The sequence below is a fragment of the Aegilops tauschii genome, chromosome 2, assembly GCF_002575655.3.
Source record: "Aegilops tauschii subsp. strangulata cultivar AL8/78 chromosome 2, Aet v6.0, whole genome shotgun sequence".
Taxonomy (NCBI): domain Eukaryota; kingdom Viridiplantae; phylum Streptophyta; class Magnoliopsida; order Poales; family Poaceae; genus Aegilops; species Aegilops tauschii.
Window position 1 is genome coordinate 491669919 of NC_053036.3, and position 21485 is coordinate 491691403.

The window sequence follows — 21485 nt, forward strand, 5'->3', positions numbered from 1 at the left end:
TTGCTTTCACCCAAGTGGTGAAACCTCAATGCAGAAACATCCCCGGAAATAGGGGGTTGGGTATTGAACATATAAACCCTCGAGAACTGCTAGGCACGAGGAAGCCATCCACGTCGCCCCGTATAGCGCAGTGCCGCGTGTAAATTCGCCCCGTATAGCGCTGTGCCACCGCATGTAAAATCGATGTCCTCTCAGGGGCATTTTCGTCATTTCACGCATTGAACATATAAAGGCCACACAACGCAGTGAGCGAGCAGAACGAAGCCAGCTCGTGACCTAATCCGCCACCAACCGCAGACGGCTCCGCCTCTCCTGCCGCCGCCGCCTCCTCCTGCTGCCGCCGCCTCCTCTCCTCCACTTCTCTCCTCCTCCCGTCGAAGACCTAGCGCGTGGTCGCTGTTGCCACTCGCCCCTCTCCTGCTCCCGCGTCTTCGACCCCGCCCTCGCCAGCTCCCGATGCTCTGTCGAGTGGAGAAGAGGGGTGCGGCAGACAAGGAGACCGGAGGATGGCGTTGGGGGAAGGAGCAGTAGGGTTGGAGCACCCTGGCCATCGTACCCATCCCCAACGCCTCACCCGCTTCCTCCGCACCTCGCCCCGTTCCCCTCCTTCCCTGCTCTCCACTACGCCTCCTCCTCTCCTTCAGTTTTCTCTTCGGCGACGCTGCCAAAGAAAGTGCACACGAGCGGTGGATCCGTGCCGGAGAAGGGTGGCGGCGACTGCGCTCCGGTCATGGTGCGGTGCAGCCGCCGGGAAGATAAAGTAGGTCTCCCGCCCGTCTCCGCCTCTCACCGCGCCCTTGCTTGTTGGTTGCTTGTTGGTTCGCTGATGAGGAATGCTGGATGCAGGGTGAGGACTTGTTGGTGAGCTGCTACAACATCGACTGCGGCATGAACGAGTTCGCAATATTGCCGACGCAGGTGAGCTACCTATCTGCTTAACTGCTCTTATTAATTCCTTAAGTGAATATTCAGTCATTCGCTGCTTTGCTGTGTTGCTAATGCGTTTATCTGAACTGAATCTGGCGATGCATTATCAGAGGATCCCGCTTTGATTTCTTTATAAATAATCTGATAATCATATACTCCATCCGTCCCATAATATAAGAGCGTTTTTGACACTCGGCCGGAGTAATAGTTTGACTGTACTGAATTCGCTTGTCTGAAATCATTCAATAACATTCCTTAGCTGAATATTCTGTCATTCGCTGCTTACTTGTGGTGTTAGTTAGTTTGTCTGAACTGAATCTGCAGATGCATTATCTGAACCCACTTTCATTTCTCTCTACACATGGTCATACAATAATTCCCTTGGTTGAATTCTGATTAAACAATTGCCTACTCTGTTTGGTTTGATTGGGATACCCTCATGGATAAAAGGTAGTATTTTATTGATTGGAGCACTCTGTTTGTAAAAGGACAGTCTCTTATGTTCCTACTCCACAGCTGTATTCCAACACCCCTTCAGACTTTGATTTCAAGCTTGAAAGGTGAGCTTACTGCCATGGTTTATTTCTCTTCCTTGCTAATGTTTAGTCCATATCAAATTGTTCAGTTCTAAACTTCACCTTCTACAGTCTAGCACAAGAATTCGGCTCCCTGTCTGAATTCGCAGAGCATCTTGCTGCCAACGTTGACATTGTCTTCCCAGTGATACATGGGAAATTTGGTGAAGATGGTGGTATTCAGGTTCGGAGTTACCAACGAATATTAAATATGCTTTACATGCAAGAGAAAATTATGCTGGTGCCACAGTGCATGCTTGCAGGTATTAGTGCGCTTGATTTGGCACGGAACTGGCATGTAATGCTGACTGTGTCTTGGTTCTTTTATAAGAATCCCACATTGCTGCTGCTTTCTGTTGATGATAAGACGCTAACACCTACCAAATGGCTGCGCTCCGGTCGTGCCGGGGTGCAGCCGCCGGGAAGATAAAGTAGGTCTGCCGCCCGTCTCCGCCTCTCACCGCGCCCTTACTGCCTCCATGGCCAAGCGCACGTTTTTTTTCTCTGTCCCTCCATGGCGCTCGTTACCGGCGGGATACATTTGACACTATCTCAAATCCAGTTTATTTGACATGTGTTTGAAATGTATATTTAGCATAAAGATAATACTGCATTTCCTTAGGGACTTAGTTTTGGCTCTGTTCTTGCTCATATTATAAGTAAAATATTAATACTTTGTGTCTCCAGCCAGTTCTTGATCAAAGGAAGATGCATTAACAATTCGTGTCTCCAACCGGTTTAGATCATAGGAAACTATGGCATAATGCACTGCTGAATTTTCTTGTTAGTGCTCACTCACAATATTTGTTCTCACGTACGGTAATGCCTTTCGGTTAAACTAGGAATTAGTTCATTATTGAAAGGTTTCATCTGCATATTTTTTTGCTTCATTCATTTTTGGTCTATTTATTTTGCATAGAAAACCATCTTTGGTATGCTTTAATAGGGCTTATTTAATACAGTACAAGCAAAATTGGAAGTAATAGCAAACCAGCCATGAAAAGTTTGAGAGACCATGCAAACCACAAGAAATGATGTGCTCCTGTTATTTTGCCATGATCTTGTGGCCCAATTCCAAGGCTCTATCAACTAATGTTAGCTACTTGCTTCTTTGGATGCCTTAATTAGAGCCAGGGAGGAAGATGGGGAAGACAGAGCCAGCAAGGAAGATGGCTCGGCCCTGCCGCTGATGCCCACCGGCCACTTCCGTCAGGCTCCGTCGTGGGAGGGGGCGCACCATTTTTGGGTGTTCCTTCCTACAGCTATCTTGACCATTTGCTTTGGAAGGAGTAATTCAACTCTGGAAGAACAAATAATTTGAGACTTTTTGTCTTTCCTACGATCTGTTCAGGTTGATCATTCTTTTTATCCTGTCATTTTTTATTTGCTTTGGCGGTGTATTTGGGTTATTTCTTTTTTCTGGAGCTTGGGCATATTGGTTGTCTTGTTGGCTCTTTTTACTAGCAGTCTTTCCTTTTCAGTTTATGGGAGCAATTACTAGCTTACATATATAGTTTAGTTATTAAGTTTCTACGTAAGTTCAGCCTCAGAGTACAGATTTTGTATCTATTGCTTATTTAATCACTTGAGATCTATTCTCTCCGGTTCATACAGTATGTTAGCATTTAACTTGGAAACTGTATGCTTACTTCAAAATTGGAATGTGACTTTTGCTTGCTGATAGATTCAGTTATGGCATGGTTGCCTACTACTCAAAATGATTTTATAGCGTATCATAAATTTCAGGAACTGTATCACAACAGATCATTGGCATTGTAGCTTCAGTGGACATGTATGCTGAATATCCCCTCACAGGGCAAGATTGGATTTTAGTGTATACAAGCCCTCCTCTCAGCTGCTCAGGTAGTTCTTCTTTCTCATTATCAATAAATAAGTTGGTTATAAAATATGCTTGAAGATTGCAACACAGAGAGATTACTTGGCAGACTAAAATAATTGGGAGCTTCTGATTGGACCCTTCAAGCAATAGTGTTGTTAATATGTTAATTATTAGGTTATGTTACTAGAATAATTATTGGAGACACACGCATGCACACACACACAAACACAATTATGTCCGTTCATGTATTATATCCTTATATGCAAACTACTTTTTTCCCTTATACACAGGGATTTATGTTCTATGCTGGATGCATATTTTTGCACCCCTTTTGAAATTATTATGGTGCATATGTGATATACCTAGCTTGTACTCATTCCAACCGAAGGGGTGTGTCTTTAATTTTCCTTTTAAGAAGAAACCTTCTGCAGTGATATGTCTCTATATTGGCAAATGATTATGATAGAAATACTAGGAAACTAATTGGAACTCATAAAGCTCATGAGCATCACGGAGCCAACTGTCACGCCCAATATGCGATACTATCCTAAAGAGACTCGAAGGTCCCACCAAGGATAGAACCGCATATTGACACGCTTTTGCAAGGTGGATATCATTATATCAACATTACATAATAGATGGGGATACATACAAGGCATACAAATGCCGCAAGTATACATCAATACATCATACATAAGATCAACATCCGACTATGGATGAACAGAAACAGAAACTCAAACGACATCCACCCTGCTAGCCCAGGCTGCCGACCTGGAACCTATCCCCTGATCGAAGAAGAAGCAGAAGAAGAACTCCAAAACAAGTAACATCGCTCTCGCGTCATGAACATCGCAAACCGGTACCTGCAACTGGTGTTGTAGTAATCTGTGAGCCACGAGGACTCAGCAATCCCATTACCATGAGTATCAAGACTAGCAAAGCTTAATGGGTAAGGAAGGGGTAAAGTGGCGAGGTTGCAGCAGCGACTAAGCAAGTATGGTGGCTAACTTACGCAAATAAGAGCGAGAAGAGAAGCAAAGAACGGTCGTAAACTAGTAAATGATCAAGAAGTGATCATGAACTCCTACTTACGTCAAACATAACCCAGAAACCGTGTTCACTTTCCGGACTCCGCCGAGAAGAGACCATCACGGCTACACACGCGGTTGATGCGTTTTATTTAAGTCAAGTGTCAAGTTCTCTACAACCGGACATTAACAAATTCCCATCTGCCACATAACCGCGGGCACGGCTCTCGAAAGTTTATACCCTGCAGGGGTGTCCCAACTAAGCCCATTATAAGCTCTCACGGTCAACAAAGGATAATCCTTCTCCCGGGAAGACCCGATCTGTCTCGGAATCCCGGTTTACAAGACATTTCGACAATGGTAAAACAAGACCAGTAAAGCCGCCCGATGTGCCGACAATCCCGATAGGAGCTGCACATATCTCGTTGTCAGGGCAACACCGGATAAGACTAGCTACGAGTAAAACCAGCCCTCAAGTTTCCCCGAGGTGGCCCCGCAGGCAGCTCGGTTCGGACCAACACTTAGAGAAGCACTGGCCCCGGGGGGGGGGGGGGTTAAAATAAAGATGACCCTCGGGATGCGCGACTCCCAAGGGAAAAAGGCTAGGTGGGGCAAATGTAAAACCAAGGTTGGGCCTTGCTGGAAGAGTTTTTATTCAAAGCGAACTGTCAAGGGGGTCCCATAAATCACCCAACCGCGTAAGGGACGAAAAATCACGGAACATAACACCGGTATGACCGAAACTAGGGCGGCAAGAGTGGAACAAAACGCCAGGCATAAAGCCGAGCCTTCCACCCTTTACCAAGTATATAGATGTATTAATTAAATAAGAAATATTGTGATATCCCAACATAACATAATCCAACAAGGAGCAATCTTCATCTTCACCTGCAACTAGCAACGCTATAAGAAGAGCTGAGCAAAGCGGTAACATAGCCAAACAACGGTTTGCTAGGAAGGGTGACAAAGGTTAGAGGTGGTATCATGGCAATTTGGGAGGCTAGAAGAGCAAATGATAGGTAGCGCAACATAGCGATAGAACAAAGCAACTAGCATAGCAATGATAGTAATGAGATCCAAGGTGACGGTCATCTTGCCTGAAATCCCGCTAGGAAGAAGAACGAGTCCATGAAGAAGATGAAGCCACGAAGACGAACCAGGCGTAGACGAACGAATCCTCACAATCGCAACGAAACAGGAACTATTGAGAAGGAGCACAACCGGAAAGAAGCAAACAACATGGTAAACACACAAGCATAATCTTGGCATGATGCACAATTCAAGTATGATGCATGTCCGGTTTAAATAGCATGGCATGGCATGGCAAAGTGCAACAAGCAATACTACAAGTTAAGTGGAGCTCAATATGCAACGAGTTGCTTATTGACGAAACTTCACAACATTTATTTAGTTCGATCTTGTTTAGGCTACCCAACAATATTAAATGTTTTTAAACATGGCAAGAGGTGAAGCATAAGTAAACTAACTATTTAGGCAAGTTTAAATGAGGCCGGAACAACAAACAACAATTCCGGAAAATCCCCATAAGTAATATTCGAATTTGGTACTGTTATGCCCTAAAGCATATTTTAGTGTTGTTAAACAGGGAAATAGAGTGCACAAGATGATCTACACGAAATTCTAGTCAAGTTACATATAAAGTTCATTTAGTTCGGAGTTACGGCTTAGAAGATATAAGCAAAACAAGTTAAGCATGGCATTGATGCAAAATGCATTCAATCATTAAGCAAACACATTCAAAATATGAAGCCAACAAGGTAACATGAATTTACATGCAAAACTAAGCAAGTTTCATATAGAGCATGCTCAAAACGGAGCAACGGTGCAACACATACACTCCAAATAAGATATAACAACAATCTGTCTAAAACAGCAACTAGGCAACTTGCAAGTATCAAAACAACATGCTACATCACCTCAACATGATAACTAAAGGCATGAACATGATGTACAGGTAAAGCACAACAAAACATGAACACTGAGCTATCTCTAGAAACCACTAGAATATGCTCAAAAGACATGACAAGATTGCAAATAATAACAGATTCACAGACTTGGCAGAAATCACTGGACATGGCAGAAATAACATCAGTTTGCAAAGTTTAGAGTAAGAAAACAACATGCTACAGGAATATATCATAGCAAAAAAATGCATAGCATGAATCAACTAATTGCATAGAACAAAAGTCCCTTACTGAACAAGAGCTAAAAAGGCACAGAAGATATGATGACACCCAGGTAAACATAGCAAGTTTCATAAACAGATTCAGACTTAGAAGAAAAACAGAGCATGGCAGAAACAACGATAAGTAGGCATGTTGGTGAGCTTGAACCACTCACCACAGAGAAATACATGGCATGAAAAGGTAACCAACAGTAAGATGGCATAAATATGAAGCTAAACATGGCAATAGCATATTCATAGGGTGCATGGATCATTAGCAAAACACATGGCAATAACGAACTTCATGTTAACAGTCTGACAGCAACATTATTTAACAACTTGAGAGCAAGATAACAACAAGCTATAGCAGGCTATAAATGCAACCAAGGGTATGGATGGATAGAGCATAACATGTATAACAAAACATCCTTAGTGAACATCTCCAGATTATGCATAGAACTCATCGTGACAGCAGGTTTACATGGCATCACAATATTATAGCTACAGACTTAGCAGAAATGACTAAGTCATAGAAATCAGCAACATCATGGAGGCTACTTTGCATGCTTGTGCTAGTCACCACACATATCACAAAAATACAAGACCAACACCCCTGTAAGGACATGATGTAGTTCAAAACATATGTAGAGCTTATGCTCATAAGATGCACACATAAAATGCAATGAAAAAGACAAAACACCAAGTTCTATAAACAGATAGCAGTTAACATCATATAGCACTCTTGCAACGATGATTAGGGCATCAAGATAATCTTAAACAAGCATGACACAATGGAATGAAATGTAGAGCATCTCACAATGAACATTTAGATATATTATATGCACAAATCGGAGCAACATGCATAGAGTTATGGCATGGCAAAGATGCCCACATAATATGAGGATTCAGAGACTTGGCCAATTCCAGAAAAAAAAAATATGAGCGTCATATAGTTAAAGTACGCACGAGCGAGATTTAGGAGGGGGGGTGGCTCACCATCGGCTTCGGCCCACGTGAAGAGGAGGCTAGGCAGGCGGGGCGGGGCGCTGGGCCCGACGGGATGCTGGGCCGGGGTGCCTGGGCTGGGCCTTGGCGGGGCCCACGCGCGCGAGCGGCTTGCGGGCGTCGTCCTCCTGGATCGACCCCGAGCGGGACCAGGGGCGGCGGCGACCCGCGGTTAACGGCGATGGGGAGGTGCTCCGGCGAGGAGCGGAGGCCGGGGATGGCCGGATCTGGCGGATCCCGGCCGGATCCATCCATTCCCGGCAGCGGAAGCTCGACAGAGCTCGCAGGGCGGCGCTGGAGAGCGACGGGAGGTGTGGGCGTGGAGGCGGCGGCCTTCGGGCGCTGGGCGACGGGGAAGGGCGCCGACGACGGGATCCTCCAGGGGCGGCGCCGGTGACGAGAAGCTGCGGCGGGGCTCTGGTCGACGAGGAGGATGGCGCGGGGAGCGGGGAGGCCGAGGTGACCTCCGGCAAGGTGCCGCGGCGGTGGGAGCCGAGCTCGGGCGCGGCTGGGCAGTGTGCGGGCTTGCGGGGCCCAGATGCGGCCCGGGGCGGGCCCGATCTGGGCCGGGTGGGCCGCGGCGGCGGGAGTGGAGGCAGGGGCGCGGGGAGGCCGCTTGGCGCGACGGGATTGGCCGACGACGGCGGCTGCGGTGGCGATGGCGATTGGGGTGGCGACAAGTGGCGGATAGAGGCTGGAGCGGCGCGGATTCTGGGGAAGGGGAAGGCTAGAGGTAGGTGGAGGCTAGGGAATGCCCAAAATGGACCAAGGGGTGTATATATAAGGTAGGAGCTAAGGTTAGGGGGGTTTCGGAGCCCTCGATCACAATCGAACGGTTCTGGTCGGTGGGGGTATAGTGGGCTGGACTTGGGCTGCACAAAAGAAGGGGGTTTCGGGCTACGTGGTTAACCGTTGGGGCATCAAACGACCTACAAATGGAACGAAATTTGACGGGTGGTCTCCCGGTGCTATACCAAGGCCACTCGACAAATCTCGACCCATTCCGAGAACGTTTTTCTCCGGCTCATGAAACAAGGACTGAGAGGGGCGACGGGCGCGTGCGAGAGTGTCGGATCACGAAACGGACAACGGGGAAAAAGGACCGGATGCAAGTTTTGAAAGACATGCAAATGAAATGCATATGATGACATGGCAAAATGCAACACACAAGCAAATGACATGGCAACAACGACGAATAACTGGAAGACACCTGGCGCATCGGGTCCGGGGCGTTACACCAACAGTGTGATAAATTTTATTTTATGTCTGCAACTTTTGGTATCACAAAGCAAGGATGAACCCCCTACATTTTTTACACCTTTAACTACATTATTTGTTGTGCTATTGTGGATGTACCTACCAGATATTTGAATAAAATTTAGCCATTCAATATACATACCAGGAAATTTAGACGCTCTTGTTCGTTACAGGCATAAACACCTTACTGCAAATGTTCTTCGTGTCTCGCCTCCCCGTCGTGATGGGTGGCTCCTACAGCTTCGCCATGCCAACCATCTCCATCATCTTGGCTAGACGCTACAACATGTGGGAGATCCTCACGAGGTACTTACTACCCAGCAGAATTGACTTCTTACCACATAAGAGTTGTTGTACGCAGGCTAAGAAATTTGTGTCGCTGCAATAGATAAAACTGGTTCTTTACTAATTAACCATTGTTTGTTTGATGTTTTAGTTGTGAAATTTGATTACTACTATTTTGATCTTGAGAAGAACATGGCAGCACCTGCAGATTAAACAACCAGTATATCTCTACTTATTAGCTTCATGATGTGTTATTGCTTCTAGATAGACATGTCTATTTCTTTCGCTGTCATTGCAGAATTTTTTTTATTGTGTATACTGCAATGTTGAGCTTTCAATTCTTTTACCCAGTTTAACACATATTGGAGGGTGGGAGGATATACCGGTGCAATGGATGAACCAAGACTACCAAGAGGTCAATTGCGTGAGTATATGCCAACTATCTGAATACATATGGCATGAGACTGACGCCGATTAGTTCCTCCCTGAATGCTTGACTATGCTTGACTGCCAGGTCTTCTTTCATCGGAAATTGTTGTGCACTGATAATTTTGTTAGTTCTCACCCTCCCTATTCAAACATAATTCAAGCATATTATGTGATGTATGTATATAAGAAGCTTAGTCGTGTGTCAGGCTTTGCAAATAAAACTTAGAGCTCAAGTAGTTCAGAATCATACTGGATATCGTTTATCATGTATCTATAATAACAAGCATAACTGACTATGATTTTTTTAGGATATTATTTGCAGATTTTAGGAAAGGAAACCTGACAGAGTTTCAAGGAAGTGGAGTGAGTTCCCTATTTACATTTAAATTGTACTCCCTTCCTTCTTGAAAAGAAGGCATATCAGTTTTGGTCAAAGTCAAACAATGTATTGGTTTGCTCTTTTGTTACATGTTCTTAAATTATTGCATGATGCATCTCTAGGCGGTGAGATCAGAAGCTGGGTGATCAAAGCAACTACATGATGCATCTCTGTCTATGTAGCTGTTTACCATAAGCTGGGTGATCAAAGCAATCTACATGATGCATCTCTGTCTATGTAGCTGTTTACCATAAGCTAGGTGATCAAAGCAATCTACATGATGCATCTCTGTCTATGTAGCTGTTTACCATAAGCTGGGTGATCAAAACAATCTACATGATGCATCTCTGTCTATGTAGCTTTACTTAGCATAAACTGATCTTAATGACTTTGTTTAAACCTATGAGCCTACCATCTATGTAGCTTCATACCATCTATATAATGTGTCCCTTCCTATCTACTTCCCTTGTGTATCACATTGTAACGAAGCATTTATGTACCAGTAGTAAAGACTTGGGTGTCTGAATATTCTCACAATTCTTGGCTCCCTCTCGGCCTTTGCGCCATTGGCGCAACGAGTCATCTAGTGAATCAACAATTGACCTAGTGATAACAAGGAGAGCCCGGCCGACTTGGCTTGGATCAACAATACAAAATGTTTGGTGGATCAAGAGCTAGCCGACAGATAAAATAGACTAGGCAGCACAGTACCGCATAGAGGAGCAGGAAGAATGGATGGATAAGCATGGCAAAGCCGCTTGCTTGCTTGCTTGTTTGCATGCTCCTGTGGGATGGATGGACGACTTCCACAAAACAAATTGTGAAGAGCAGTACCATGAAGCTCCCTACGAGCATCTAGGGCAGCGATGGTCAAACGCCCGCGCGCGTCCGCGGGCATTGACCGGACACCTCTCAAATAATGTAATCCATATTTGGACACTTAAATTATCATATCTTAAATTCATACAAACTCACGCAACTATGTCGATGCACATACATTGTCCGGCTACTTCATCACTACTAACTAAACATGCCATTAGACTACCAAAATTTGATATGTTTGGCTATGGTGGAGTTCATCACAGCTGCCCTTGCCCTTCCTGGTGCCCTTGCCATCCTTCGCACGGAAGTACCGGTCGAAGACGCAGATCTAGCCAGATCTGCTCGTCGCCGGAGCTATCCTTGCCGTCACTGTCCGCCTTCTCCTCCTTCGGTGGCTGTCCAGCCATGGCACAGACCGCCCGATTCTGCTCTCCGGCGAGGGTGCGCGTGTTCCTCCGCTGCCGTTTCTTCACAACGTGGGTGCGGATGGCTTCCTCCTCTTCGGCCGCCCGCGCCCCGCATCAGCTGCCTCCGCCACTGCCATTTCCGCCAGGATACGAGCCTGTGCGGCCCTTATCCTATACTTCCCATGGTGGGCCGCCTGTTCTCGGTGGGACTCATAATTTGCCCGACCGGTGATGGGGAAGGAGAGGGGTTCCGGCTGCTGGGACCGCGAGGATCCAACCCTAGAGGACCCGAGCACTCGTTGAGCCGACGCTATGGAGTCGCGGCGGACATATCCATCCGTCGACCGGGCGCTGTCCTCCTGGGAGCGGCGGAGTGCAATGCAGACTGCCATTGCCTCCTCCAACACGCACGGGATGACAACCGAGTGGACGGATCCGAACTGGTCGGAGTCCGACCCGCTTCTTGCCATGCTGGAGGAGGCTGGAAATCGCCGGAGGTGAGCTCGGGTGGTGGAGGGGAGTGCAGTGAAGTGGCTAGGGTTTGCTCCGGCGAGCGGATGAGGACGAATATATGTGGGGTCAGGTGGGCCAGCATGGGTCGGGTCCGACGTGGCGGGCGCGCCCAAGCGCCCCCATATCCGTTCCATATTTGGGCTGGATATGAGGGGTGCCGGTCAGCCCGGGCGTTTGAGGCGTTCGTCTGGGTCAAAAAATCATGACCGGACGACCCGCCCAGACGTATGAGGCGGGGTTGAGGCGCCCAGCTGTAGATGCTCTAAGCGCATCTAGCCCCCTGATATCTGTAAGTGCATCTAGTGCCCGTTAGTGATTTTGGTGTATTGAAGACTTATAGGTTAAGGGACTAATGTGTTTATGAGTGTACACAGGTCTATAAGTCTATGAGGAGTTTGATATTTACAGAGAAAGTCGACCCCTAAAAATGAAGTTCTTCGACTGAAGACTTTGGATTTCTGAATACTTTCTGAAGACTTTGAAAGTGAAGAAATTGGTGTGACCTTGAAGACTAGGTATTCATTCGAGGAACATGAAGCGTGAAGACTTTTGTTTTCGTAGTTTTATTTTCTCTTTCTTGAGTCATAGGAAACACCGTACTGTTAAAGGGGGTCGAGGAAATACTAAGGAAAAATTTCCATGTGATGCTCAACTCAAAATCCTACACCTACCAATCCCTTCGAGTGAAGCCATTAAAAATCTCATACAGTTCAGTCATATTCTTCAGTGACAGAGACAAAGTTCTTCTGGTCTCTGAGGAATTTGTTCTGACTGAGGAGTTAGGAATTCGTCAGTGCGGATTGCCTACACAATGAGGAACATGATAGCCCTGAGGAATTTGATACTCAAATTTCCGACCGTTGCTGTGCTACGCGCGAGCTGTCCCAAAATATCTACCCACCTAACGGCCATATCATTGAATGACATTTATGTCTTATCATATCAGGCGTCTCCCTAGGCTATAAATAGCCGCCCCCTACAACCACTAGCTGGTTGGCTGCTCCGAGAGAAACTGACACTTGTCATTTGAGAGCATCCCATCCTCCGAGGACTTTGAGCGAAAATTATCGAGTGAGGAAAACCCAAACCCAAACACCTACAAACCCAAAGTGATTGAGCATCACTGAAGAGATTGATCCTGCGTGGATCCGACGCTTGTTACCTTTGAAGACTGTGTTTCTTCCAGACGGTTAGGCGTCATGGTCTAGAGCATCCAAGAGGAATTATGGATCGCCGAGTGACCGAGTTTGTGAAGGTTTGGAAGTCACCTGAAGACTTACCACGAGTGGTTGGGCGAGGTCTGTGTGACCTTAGATCAAGGAGAATACGGTGAGGACTGTGTGTCCGGAACTGTGTGTCCTCAGATTTAAATACCTAGCCGCTCCAACCAGACGTACAACTGAGACAACAGTTGAAACTGGTTTACCAAATCATTGTCTTCACCAAGCTTACTGGTTCTATTTCCTCAACTCTTTCATTTCCTCATAACTGTGTTGTGCACTTGTCCATATCTGTGTTTGAAGACTTTGATTGAAGACTTTCTCAATTTCCTCAGTTCAATTTCTTCAGTCTGTTTGTCTTCATCCTGTGTTATCCTGGGTTTACGCTTTCTGTACTCTGTGCTTGTCTTCATTTCATCATGATGACCATGTTTGCGTTCTGTTATGCTTACTTCTTAGTACTTATTCCGCTGCAAGTAGTTCTTCGCTAAGGAATTTCCTCACCTGCAAATTTCTCAGTGAAGAATTCATAAAAATCGCCTATTCACCCCCCCTTTAGTCGATATAACGCACTTTCAATATCCTACCAAAATGTTTGGGCGAACAACCCGATCACAAAACAAATTGTCAAGGGCAGTACCGTGGAACTCTCCTTTGTTGTCGAAAGTACCTTTCTACACATGATTTCATATGCTCCTTGTATGAACCGTAAAATAAATAAAATAGAAAACATTTAAAAAAAATTCTATTTTTGTTGCATTCTTTAAGAAATGTTAGTTGTGCATGCAAAATTTCATCACAAAATCACATTGGTGGAAGTCGTGGAAAATAAAATAAAATCAGAGCTCCAAAATGCATTTGAAAGTAACATTTTCAGAGCGTCGATTTTTTTATCACGCATTTCACCATTGTCATTTTCGTGATGAAATTTTGCATGCACAACAAACATTTCTTAAAGTATGTGACAGAATTTTTTGAAATGTTTTTCTATTTTATTTATTTTACTGTTCACACAAGGAGCATATGAGCTCGGGTGTAGAAACTCCTCGTCCATTTGTTGTAAACTATATATGGGTACGTATTTTACTGACAGTATAAAGATGAGGTAAATTGACGTAGTGGTGGTAATAAGGAGAGCCCGGCTTGGATCAACAATGGAAGCTAGGGATCCCACCCCACCCCCTTGCCACTTGTCGAAAGCCTCAACCGATAAGCATTCCTTTCTTTTAAAGACATTTTTTGGTGACTAAAGGGGTTCGAAAATGCAAATTTTTGGAACTCTTGGACAGATAAGTGAAACAAATGTCCATTTTTGGGAACATCCAACCGGCTCTAGTTCGAAGCATGGCATATAGTAGCAATGCCACATTCTACAAAGGAACACAAATGCTCAGCCATTGCCTTGTTCCACATTTGTAGACATGCATATATCCTCATGTTCGTATCCCTGAGCTCAGGTACGAGGTACCTAAACAAAACATAGACAAAAAAGGGACCCAAGATATGACTACTCGAAGCTCCACGGCGCCCTATACCGACGCGGATGAACATCGCTAAAATTTAAGTAAACAAGATAAGACGCAGATCAACGTTGCACTTGATGCTACATTACCGCTGATTAATGAGGCTAATTAAAATAGCCACGACCGTCAATGAATTGGTTATAAGCATACACAGATGGTAGCATAAAAGCATATTAGCCTGGTCAAACTGAACTGAAAACATAAGTCTGCGTAATGGACTAGCTACCTTGAGATCATCACATGCATGTTGACTGATAAGTGTTGACGTATAATTTGCTGCATAGTCTCTTCCATCAGATCGGTCTTTTGGTTGCATTGGCAAGAGCATGCACTTCTACATGGTATCAGAGCCAAGAGGTCTTGAGTTCAAGACCCCGCTGACGCAATCTCTTCCATCAGATCGGTCTTTCCTTCCCCTTGGGTCGTTTGTCGACAACCTCAAATTGATCATCAATAGCAAAAAAGGAAGAAATTTTCCCTTTTTTAGAAGATGATTCCTTTGGTGATGTATAAAATACAGCTTGAAAAATGCAAACCTTTTTATTTTTGAAATTGCAGTTAAGTGAAATAAGTGTCCCTTTTTTTAGAAGACCAACCGGTGTCGGCACCCTTTGGTCCGCAGAAACAAAACAAGGAAAACACAAAATGACACTAGTTTGTTAGCATAGTACAGGAACAGTGCGGAAATTTAAAAGCGTGGACGAGTGCGCCTGCTCACGGTATCACCAGGCACTCGTTCGCGTTGGGATGTGGGCTGAGCAGTCAATCCTCGGTCGTATACATGCGTGCATATCTAATTAACCGGGTGGTATATGAGACAGTCGGCCCCACTGGAGCAGCAAACGCTCGTTAGAATACCAGACGGCGGAGCGTCCTTGTTCCGTTGTTCGACGTCAAAACGTCGCCTTACCTTGTTTTTTTATGCAGGCAGCACCCCTGGGCGGGGCCAGCAGGAAATTTGGTGTACATCTAGTACGTGAACGGAAGAACGGCATGCTTCAACCAGACCGATGCAAGCGTAGTTCGTCAATACACGAATGCAATTCAGTGTCCATACGGTAAACTAGAACATAGAGCTCTTGAGATTGCTACGAAGCCCTCAACATATATAAAAATGTCATATTACCTCCGGCCCAAATTAGTTGTCTTAGATTTGTATAGATAAATCCGTATCTAAACAAATCTAAGACAGTGCAATTTCTACAAACACAACTCATGAAGCTTCTAAACATCAAGGCAAATCCAACCATTCTCACATGAAGTACCATGAGAGACACATATTTGGTTCTCATAGATGCACATATTTGATTCCGTGAGAAGCACAATTGTGCCTCACGGAAAGAGATTTTTTTTTTAAAACAACGTGTCTTCGACTATGATTTTTTTCTACTCCGAGAAGTGATGCGCACGTAGTGGATCCGACTCCGACCAGTCCCGATCCATCGACTGGGGCGTATGGGTGCAATCGAGTTCGGATTCGATCCAGTGGGAATCCATTGCGCCTTTGCAATGGGCGCTTGGATCCCCGGAGCTAGAAACTCGAGGTCCGCTTGCCGGCCCATCTCTGGTGCAGAGGAGTATGAGTGCTATCGGGACCGGTGTGCCTGATGTAAGAAGAAGAGGACGTGGAAGGTCAAGGGCTGCCTCGCTGCCAACATGGCGGAGGCGGAGGCTATGGCGCGCTGCTGCGGAGGAGGAAGTCATCTGTGACCGCATCGCATAGAAGCGGCAAAGTGGAAACACGAGCACCCTCGTGCGAGAGTAAAACCCGGTGATCTGTGCCATGGCCGGACTGACCCCCAAAGGAGAAGGAGGACAAGGATGGGTCAGACAGCTTCGACAATGAGCAAATCCAGCTTGATCCATGTTGCCTCTTTGAGCGCTACTCTCGCGACAAAGCTAGCAAGCGCAAGAGCAGCTGTGGTTGTAGGTAGAACATGCCAATTTTTTATAGTCCAGTGGCATGTGATGATGTAGTAGCCGGATGCTTTCTGTTGCATTGTAGATATAGTTTATGATGTGTGTGGTTGTATGAATTTACGGTGTGCTAAATGAGGTACCCGATTGTGAATATGAAAATTTGAGGTGTGACCATGCACTGTCTGTTTTAGGGGCCGGATATGATGTATCCGACCCTAGATGCTCTTAGGAAGATGCTTAGTAAGATAAAATGAGTTTTTCTTAAGAAGTGGTACTTATTTCTACACGAGAGGGGTTTAATTAAGCTACTATACTCTATAAATAAGCATCGGTTCTAAAGAAAAAATAATTTATTTTTTAAGCACATTGCTTTGTACAAGGCCTTAGGCGTACAGAGAGAGATGATCAATATTGGCACATGACTGGAAACACCAGGATTATTCTATGCTGACACACCTACTACACATAATCTAGATAATACAAACTGCCATGCTCGTAAAAATAAAAGTTTCGTCCGGCGTTTGTCTCCAGTAGATCCGCTTGGATATAGTCTTCGATCATCTATGGTTGTGTGTCTACGGGTTGGATCCGTTTGATGTACGCTTCTCTTCATTGGGTGCGGTTGCTGCTCTGGTGTGTTGGTCCACTAGGGCCTTAGCACGACGACTTCCCGGCTATCTACTACAACAAGGTTTGCCCGACTCCGGTGATGGCGGGGCGATGATGACGGTGCGCTTTCGGCTTGCTCTAGTGCTTGTAGTCGTTGTTAGCTGGTCTATGGACCTGGATGTAATTTTTACTTTTGGTGTTCTTTGTACTACCTTGATAGTTGATAAATAGATCAAAAGTTTCCCCACAAAAATAAGTAAATAAGAACGTGTCATAAACCTTATATAATTTTTAATGTATGATGGGATCTAGCGCGATCGAAACGACTGACGAGCCCATTGTACTTACAATGGAAAGTTTGGAACATTTTGATTCCTAAAGAAGCATGGCAAAAATACTAACGGCATTTTTTCTAATACTCACATGGCAAATTTCAGAATTACATTTTGCTATTTTCCTAAAAGAGCACACACCGATAATTATTTGTAGTATTCACATGGCAATTTTTGCAATGTTCGCATGGTAATTATTATTATTTTCTATAAAGCATGGCATTCTTAAAAAAAATGCACATCATGGCAAATTTTGAAGAATTTTGTTCTTTTAAAAAAGATGGAAAATTTAGCATTTTTTCGTGGGCACATGATTTTTTAGGAACTTGTTCTCTAGCATCACGACAAATTTAGGAATTTATCATGCTACAAAAGAGAAATTTGCCACATGTTCAATAATTGCCAAGGTATCTATTAAAAAATGCCATGGTTAAAAAAAATAAGATAATTTGCCATGGTAGCTACAATGATAAGTGCAAGTTCTTGCATTTGCCATGGTCTGATTCAAAAAAGAATACCTGCATTTGCCATGGCCCGATTCGAAAAAGAATACCTGCATTTGCCATGTTAGCATGGCGATATATGTTAAGGTGCCATGGTAGTATACTATTTGTTTTAACAATTGCCATGATTTAGAAAACACAAACTTGTTTCGAGAATTGCCATGAGACAATTATAATGTTTTTTCAAGATTTTGCTGTGATTTACTTCCTCCGTCCAGGTTTATTGGGCCCCTAAGCCACTGAGTATGGTCCGGATTTATAAGACTAGCCACAATGGGTAGTAACATAGAGTAGTAACATGCCCATGTTACTACTCTATGTTACTACCTCTATAGTGGGGAGTAACATATGTGTGGTAACATGCAACACTTCATTTATTAGGCTATAGACTCATCTTGCCATGATATGTGTGATGTTACTCATACTAGTAGTAACTAGCTATGTTACCACATGCCTCTCTTTCTTCATTTATTGCTTGCCACATCATCCATTTTATCTAGATATGTGTGATGTTACTATCTATATTACTTTCATTGTGGGTAGTCTAAGGCCCTTGTCTAGAAAACAGCTCTGAACATCTAAAAAGCAGGAGCTTTAATTTAATGCCACACTAATTGCACTAGGCATGCATGCGTGCGTGGGCTGGGATTGGGGAGCGCTTGGTGCATGCAGGCGTGGGAAAGAGAAGTGGAGCTGCTCGCTGAGTTTCGAGAGAGAGCCGTGCAGTTACTGCAAAATTAATCAAACGTCTCTTGGTTTCGCTGCTTTGGCTCATAGGCCTAATAAATCCGGACGAAGGGAGTAGAAAACAGAATTCGTAAAAATGTTGTGTCAAAGTTACATTTTTTTCCTAAATTTTGCTATGTGATGGGAAACATGATGTTCTGAGTTTGTTGTGTGGCCCATAGAAATTGATTTTAAACTTCCATTTTATAGAGGAAAAAATCCGCTCACAAATGTCATGGACCACTACAAGACATTTTCAAAAAATTGTCAAAGGTAGATACAGATCTGTAGCGTACACGCTGCTACTACCTGTCCGATCATATTCAACCATCCTGTGGGAGAAGAGTGAATAAGTGATGCCCGACCATCCTGAACGATTCGTCAATTCCCGTCATGCAGAGGCCGACGCCGTAACCCCGCTATACTGGCCAAGGCCCGTATATCAACTATCTACACTTTTAAACCGGCGGCGTATTTCCACGATCGATTAATATTATCCGCACGTGCATGTTGTACCATTGGTCCATGTACCAAGAGCACGCGTGCTCGGGCGCGCTATCGCCGCTCTCAGGAGGAACAGTGCCACATTCTACAAGGAATATAAATGCTCAGCCATTGCTATATATTTCAAGATAGAGGTAATTTCATCGGGAGTCATAGAACTTGCGCGTAATGTTTAGTTTGGTGCTAAAACTTTCGAAATACGAATTTCTAGTCATATAACTTGACATCAGGTGCAAATACGGTGCTTTCTCTCATATCCAATCGTACAACCTGTCCTATGTGACGTGCCAGCGCGGAACAGGTGCACCTGTCAGTTTCTAGAAGCACATTTATTGCGGATAACTCTCTCGTATTTTATTTATTTATGTATAAAATTCCTAAGATAATGAAAAAAAACTGCGGCAACGTGGTTCAAACACACGATCTTCTGCTTGGTGACTCGAATAGCTAGCCACTGGTACAATCACTTTATACTTCTAACCTGCACAACTTATTTTACGTATATCTTATCAATAGGGATCATACAAATTATATTTTTTTGTAAGTTTACGAGAGCACCGCGGTTCGAACCTTGTCAAAACTCACGTGTACATGGGCGTACCACCAGACCAGGTTTATACCTAATATTTTAAAGGAATAAATAGTATTTATGTTGTCAGTTCTTATGTCATTTCCATCAAAAACTATATTTATTTATTTTAAAAGCTTTTTCTTTGAAAATAGTGAGACTTTTCATGACTAAAAAAAATAGCGCACTATAGCGCCGCTAATAGCACGCTATAGCGTGTAGAGAATTGACTCACTAAATTAATTTATGTACAATGTCTTGCTAATAGCACGTTGTAGCACGCTCTAGCATGCTAATAGCATATTTTCAGCGGCAACACTATTTTCTGTAGCACGCTATTTTTTTTCATTGCTTTTCATTGTGAGGTAGCTTAAGATTACTTACTATATTTACATTGAATTGGCACTTATACCTAGATAATAAGAGGGAACTATGACTACAAATTTACACACATTACCTTACTTTAAATTTAGCTTCCCCACAAAAGTAACTTTATATACAGCTGGCTGGCCTTGGGGCTCATAATTTTGAAACTATACAACAAAGGGGACTCTTATCTCTATTTATCTCTAAGAAACTAAAATCAAGTTTATCTTTAGCGAATTGACGATGCGTATACTTAGATTGCAATGCCTAAAGGATATCTGAACAACGCAAAGTGCAAAGGGAACATAAAAGGAAACACAAAATACATTAGAATATAAGTTGTTAAAATTAAAAAAATAAGAATATAAGTTGTTTTTCTTTCATAGAAAAAATGAATATAAGTTATATTCTTACATAAAAAAAGAATAACGGACAACAAAACTTTGGGTACATTTATAGTACCAACGTCGGTTGCTTAGCCCACGCACATGCGGCAAGCGACAAAGGTGTTTGTTGGTTTTAGATTTAGATTTTATTTTGTAAGGTCTTCAAAGGATATATAAATTTTAGTGTGCATTTTAGACTTGAACCATGAGTGGTCTGGTGGCTATCCACGGTAGTTAGTTAAAACTAGATTGTGGGTTCAAACCACGCCGTTGCAGCTATTTTCATTGCTTGAGGGATTTTATACGCAAATAATTAAATTGCTAGGCAGTAATATGTAAAAAGTTCACCTCCAGCCAATGACAGGTGGGCCCGTGCTGTGCTGGCGCGCCACATGGACAAACCATACGGCCAGATATGAGAGAAAGCACTGTATTTGCATGTGATATCAAGTTGTGTGACCACAAATCCGTATTTTTAAAGTTTTAGCACCAAATTAAACATGGAGCGCAAGTTCCGTGACTACCGGTGATATTACCTCTTCAAGATAGCATATATCCTCTTGTCCACACACACTATGGCTGACCGATGCTTCCATTTCCAGATAACCAGCATGTAGCATGCTTGGTTGATTACCAAACTTCGGGCCGTGGCCCTGGCCGAGCGTCAGGCAGAAATCGAAACCCGAGAGATGAACCTGCAGATACCTATGGGAGAGGACGAGGTGCTGGAAGGGCAACAGCACAACACCATAACTGGAGAGATAATGACGTATACCGTAGTGAGGAAGAAGACCCTGTGTTCAGGGCTCAAAACGATCATTTGATGTCACAGACTTGGCGCTTTAACGCGAAAAACACGATCAGTACAGCCGCTGGACAGGAGATAGATGGATCTATTCCCGACCATGAAGGGAATAAAGATGAGATGGTGCCCCTAGGGAAAAGGCTTGCGGTGGACTCAACTGCCTTGACCTTGACAAAGGCTTCGTCATCTAGCAACAGCGGAGTCATAGTTCCTGCAGGTAACACGGCTATCATGGTGGACCAGTTTCATACATCACAGGATCAGGAAACGAAAGATATGGTTGGCACTCCACAAAAAAATGCAAACCGGAAAAAGCTGAGAAATGAAGATGGTGTGGCAGTAGATAGTTCTTCAAATGATCTGGCGGCCTC

The 21485-nt window shown here is 44.1% G+C and overlaps 1 protein-coding gene across 27 annotated transcripts; it reads left to right on the forward strand.

The window, feature by feature from the left end:
• The first annotated feature begins 255 nt into the window (after positions 1-255).
• LOC123497131 (uncharacterized) lies at positions 256-10447 on the forward strand. Of its 27 annotated transcripts, none has more exons than XM_073508896.1 (11): positions 256-760; positions 847-918; positions 1378-1487; positions 1575-1686; positions 2631-2853; positions 3249-3365; positions 8991-9123; positions 9454-9526; positions 9617-9655; positions 9840-9894; positions 10033-10447. In XM_073508896.1, the coding sequence occupies exons 6-10, from the start codon at positions 3293-3295 to the stop codon at positions 9858-9860; spliced, it is 339 nt and encodes a 112-aa protein (XP_073364997.1). In that variant the 5' UTR covers positions 256-760; positions 847-918; positions 1378-1487; positions 1575-1686; positions 2631-2853; positions 3249-3292; the 3' UTR covers positions 9861-9894; positions 10033-10447. The 27 variants fall into 27 exon arrangements, with proteins under 27 accessions (XP_073364997.1, XP_073364981.1, XP_073364989.1 ...); XM_073508880.1 differs by having other exon boundaries at positions 1444-1487; positions 1575-1933; XM_073508888.1 differs by having other exon boundaries at positions 1444-1487; positions 9454-9517.
• Positions 10448-21485: the final 11038 nt, after the last annotated feature.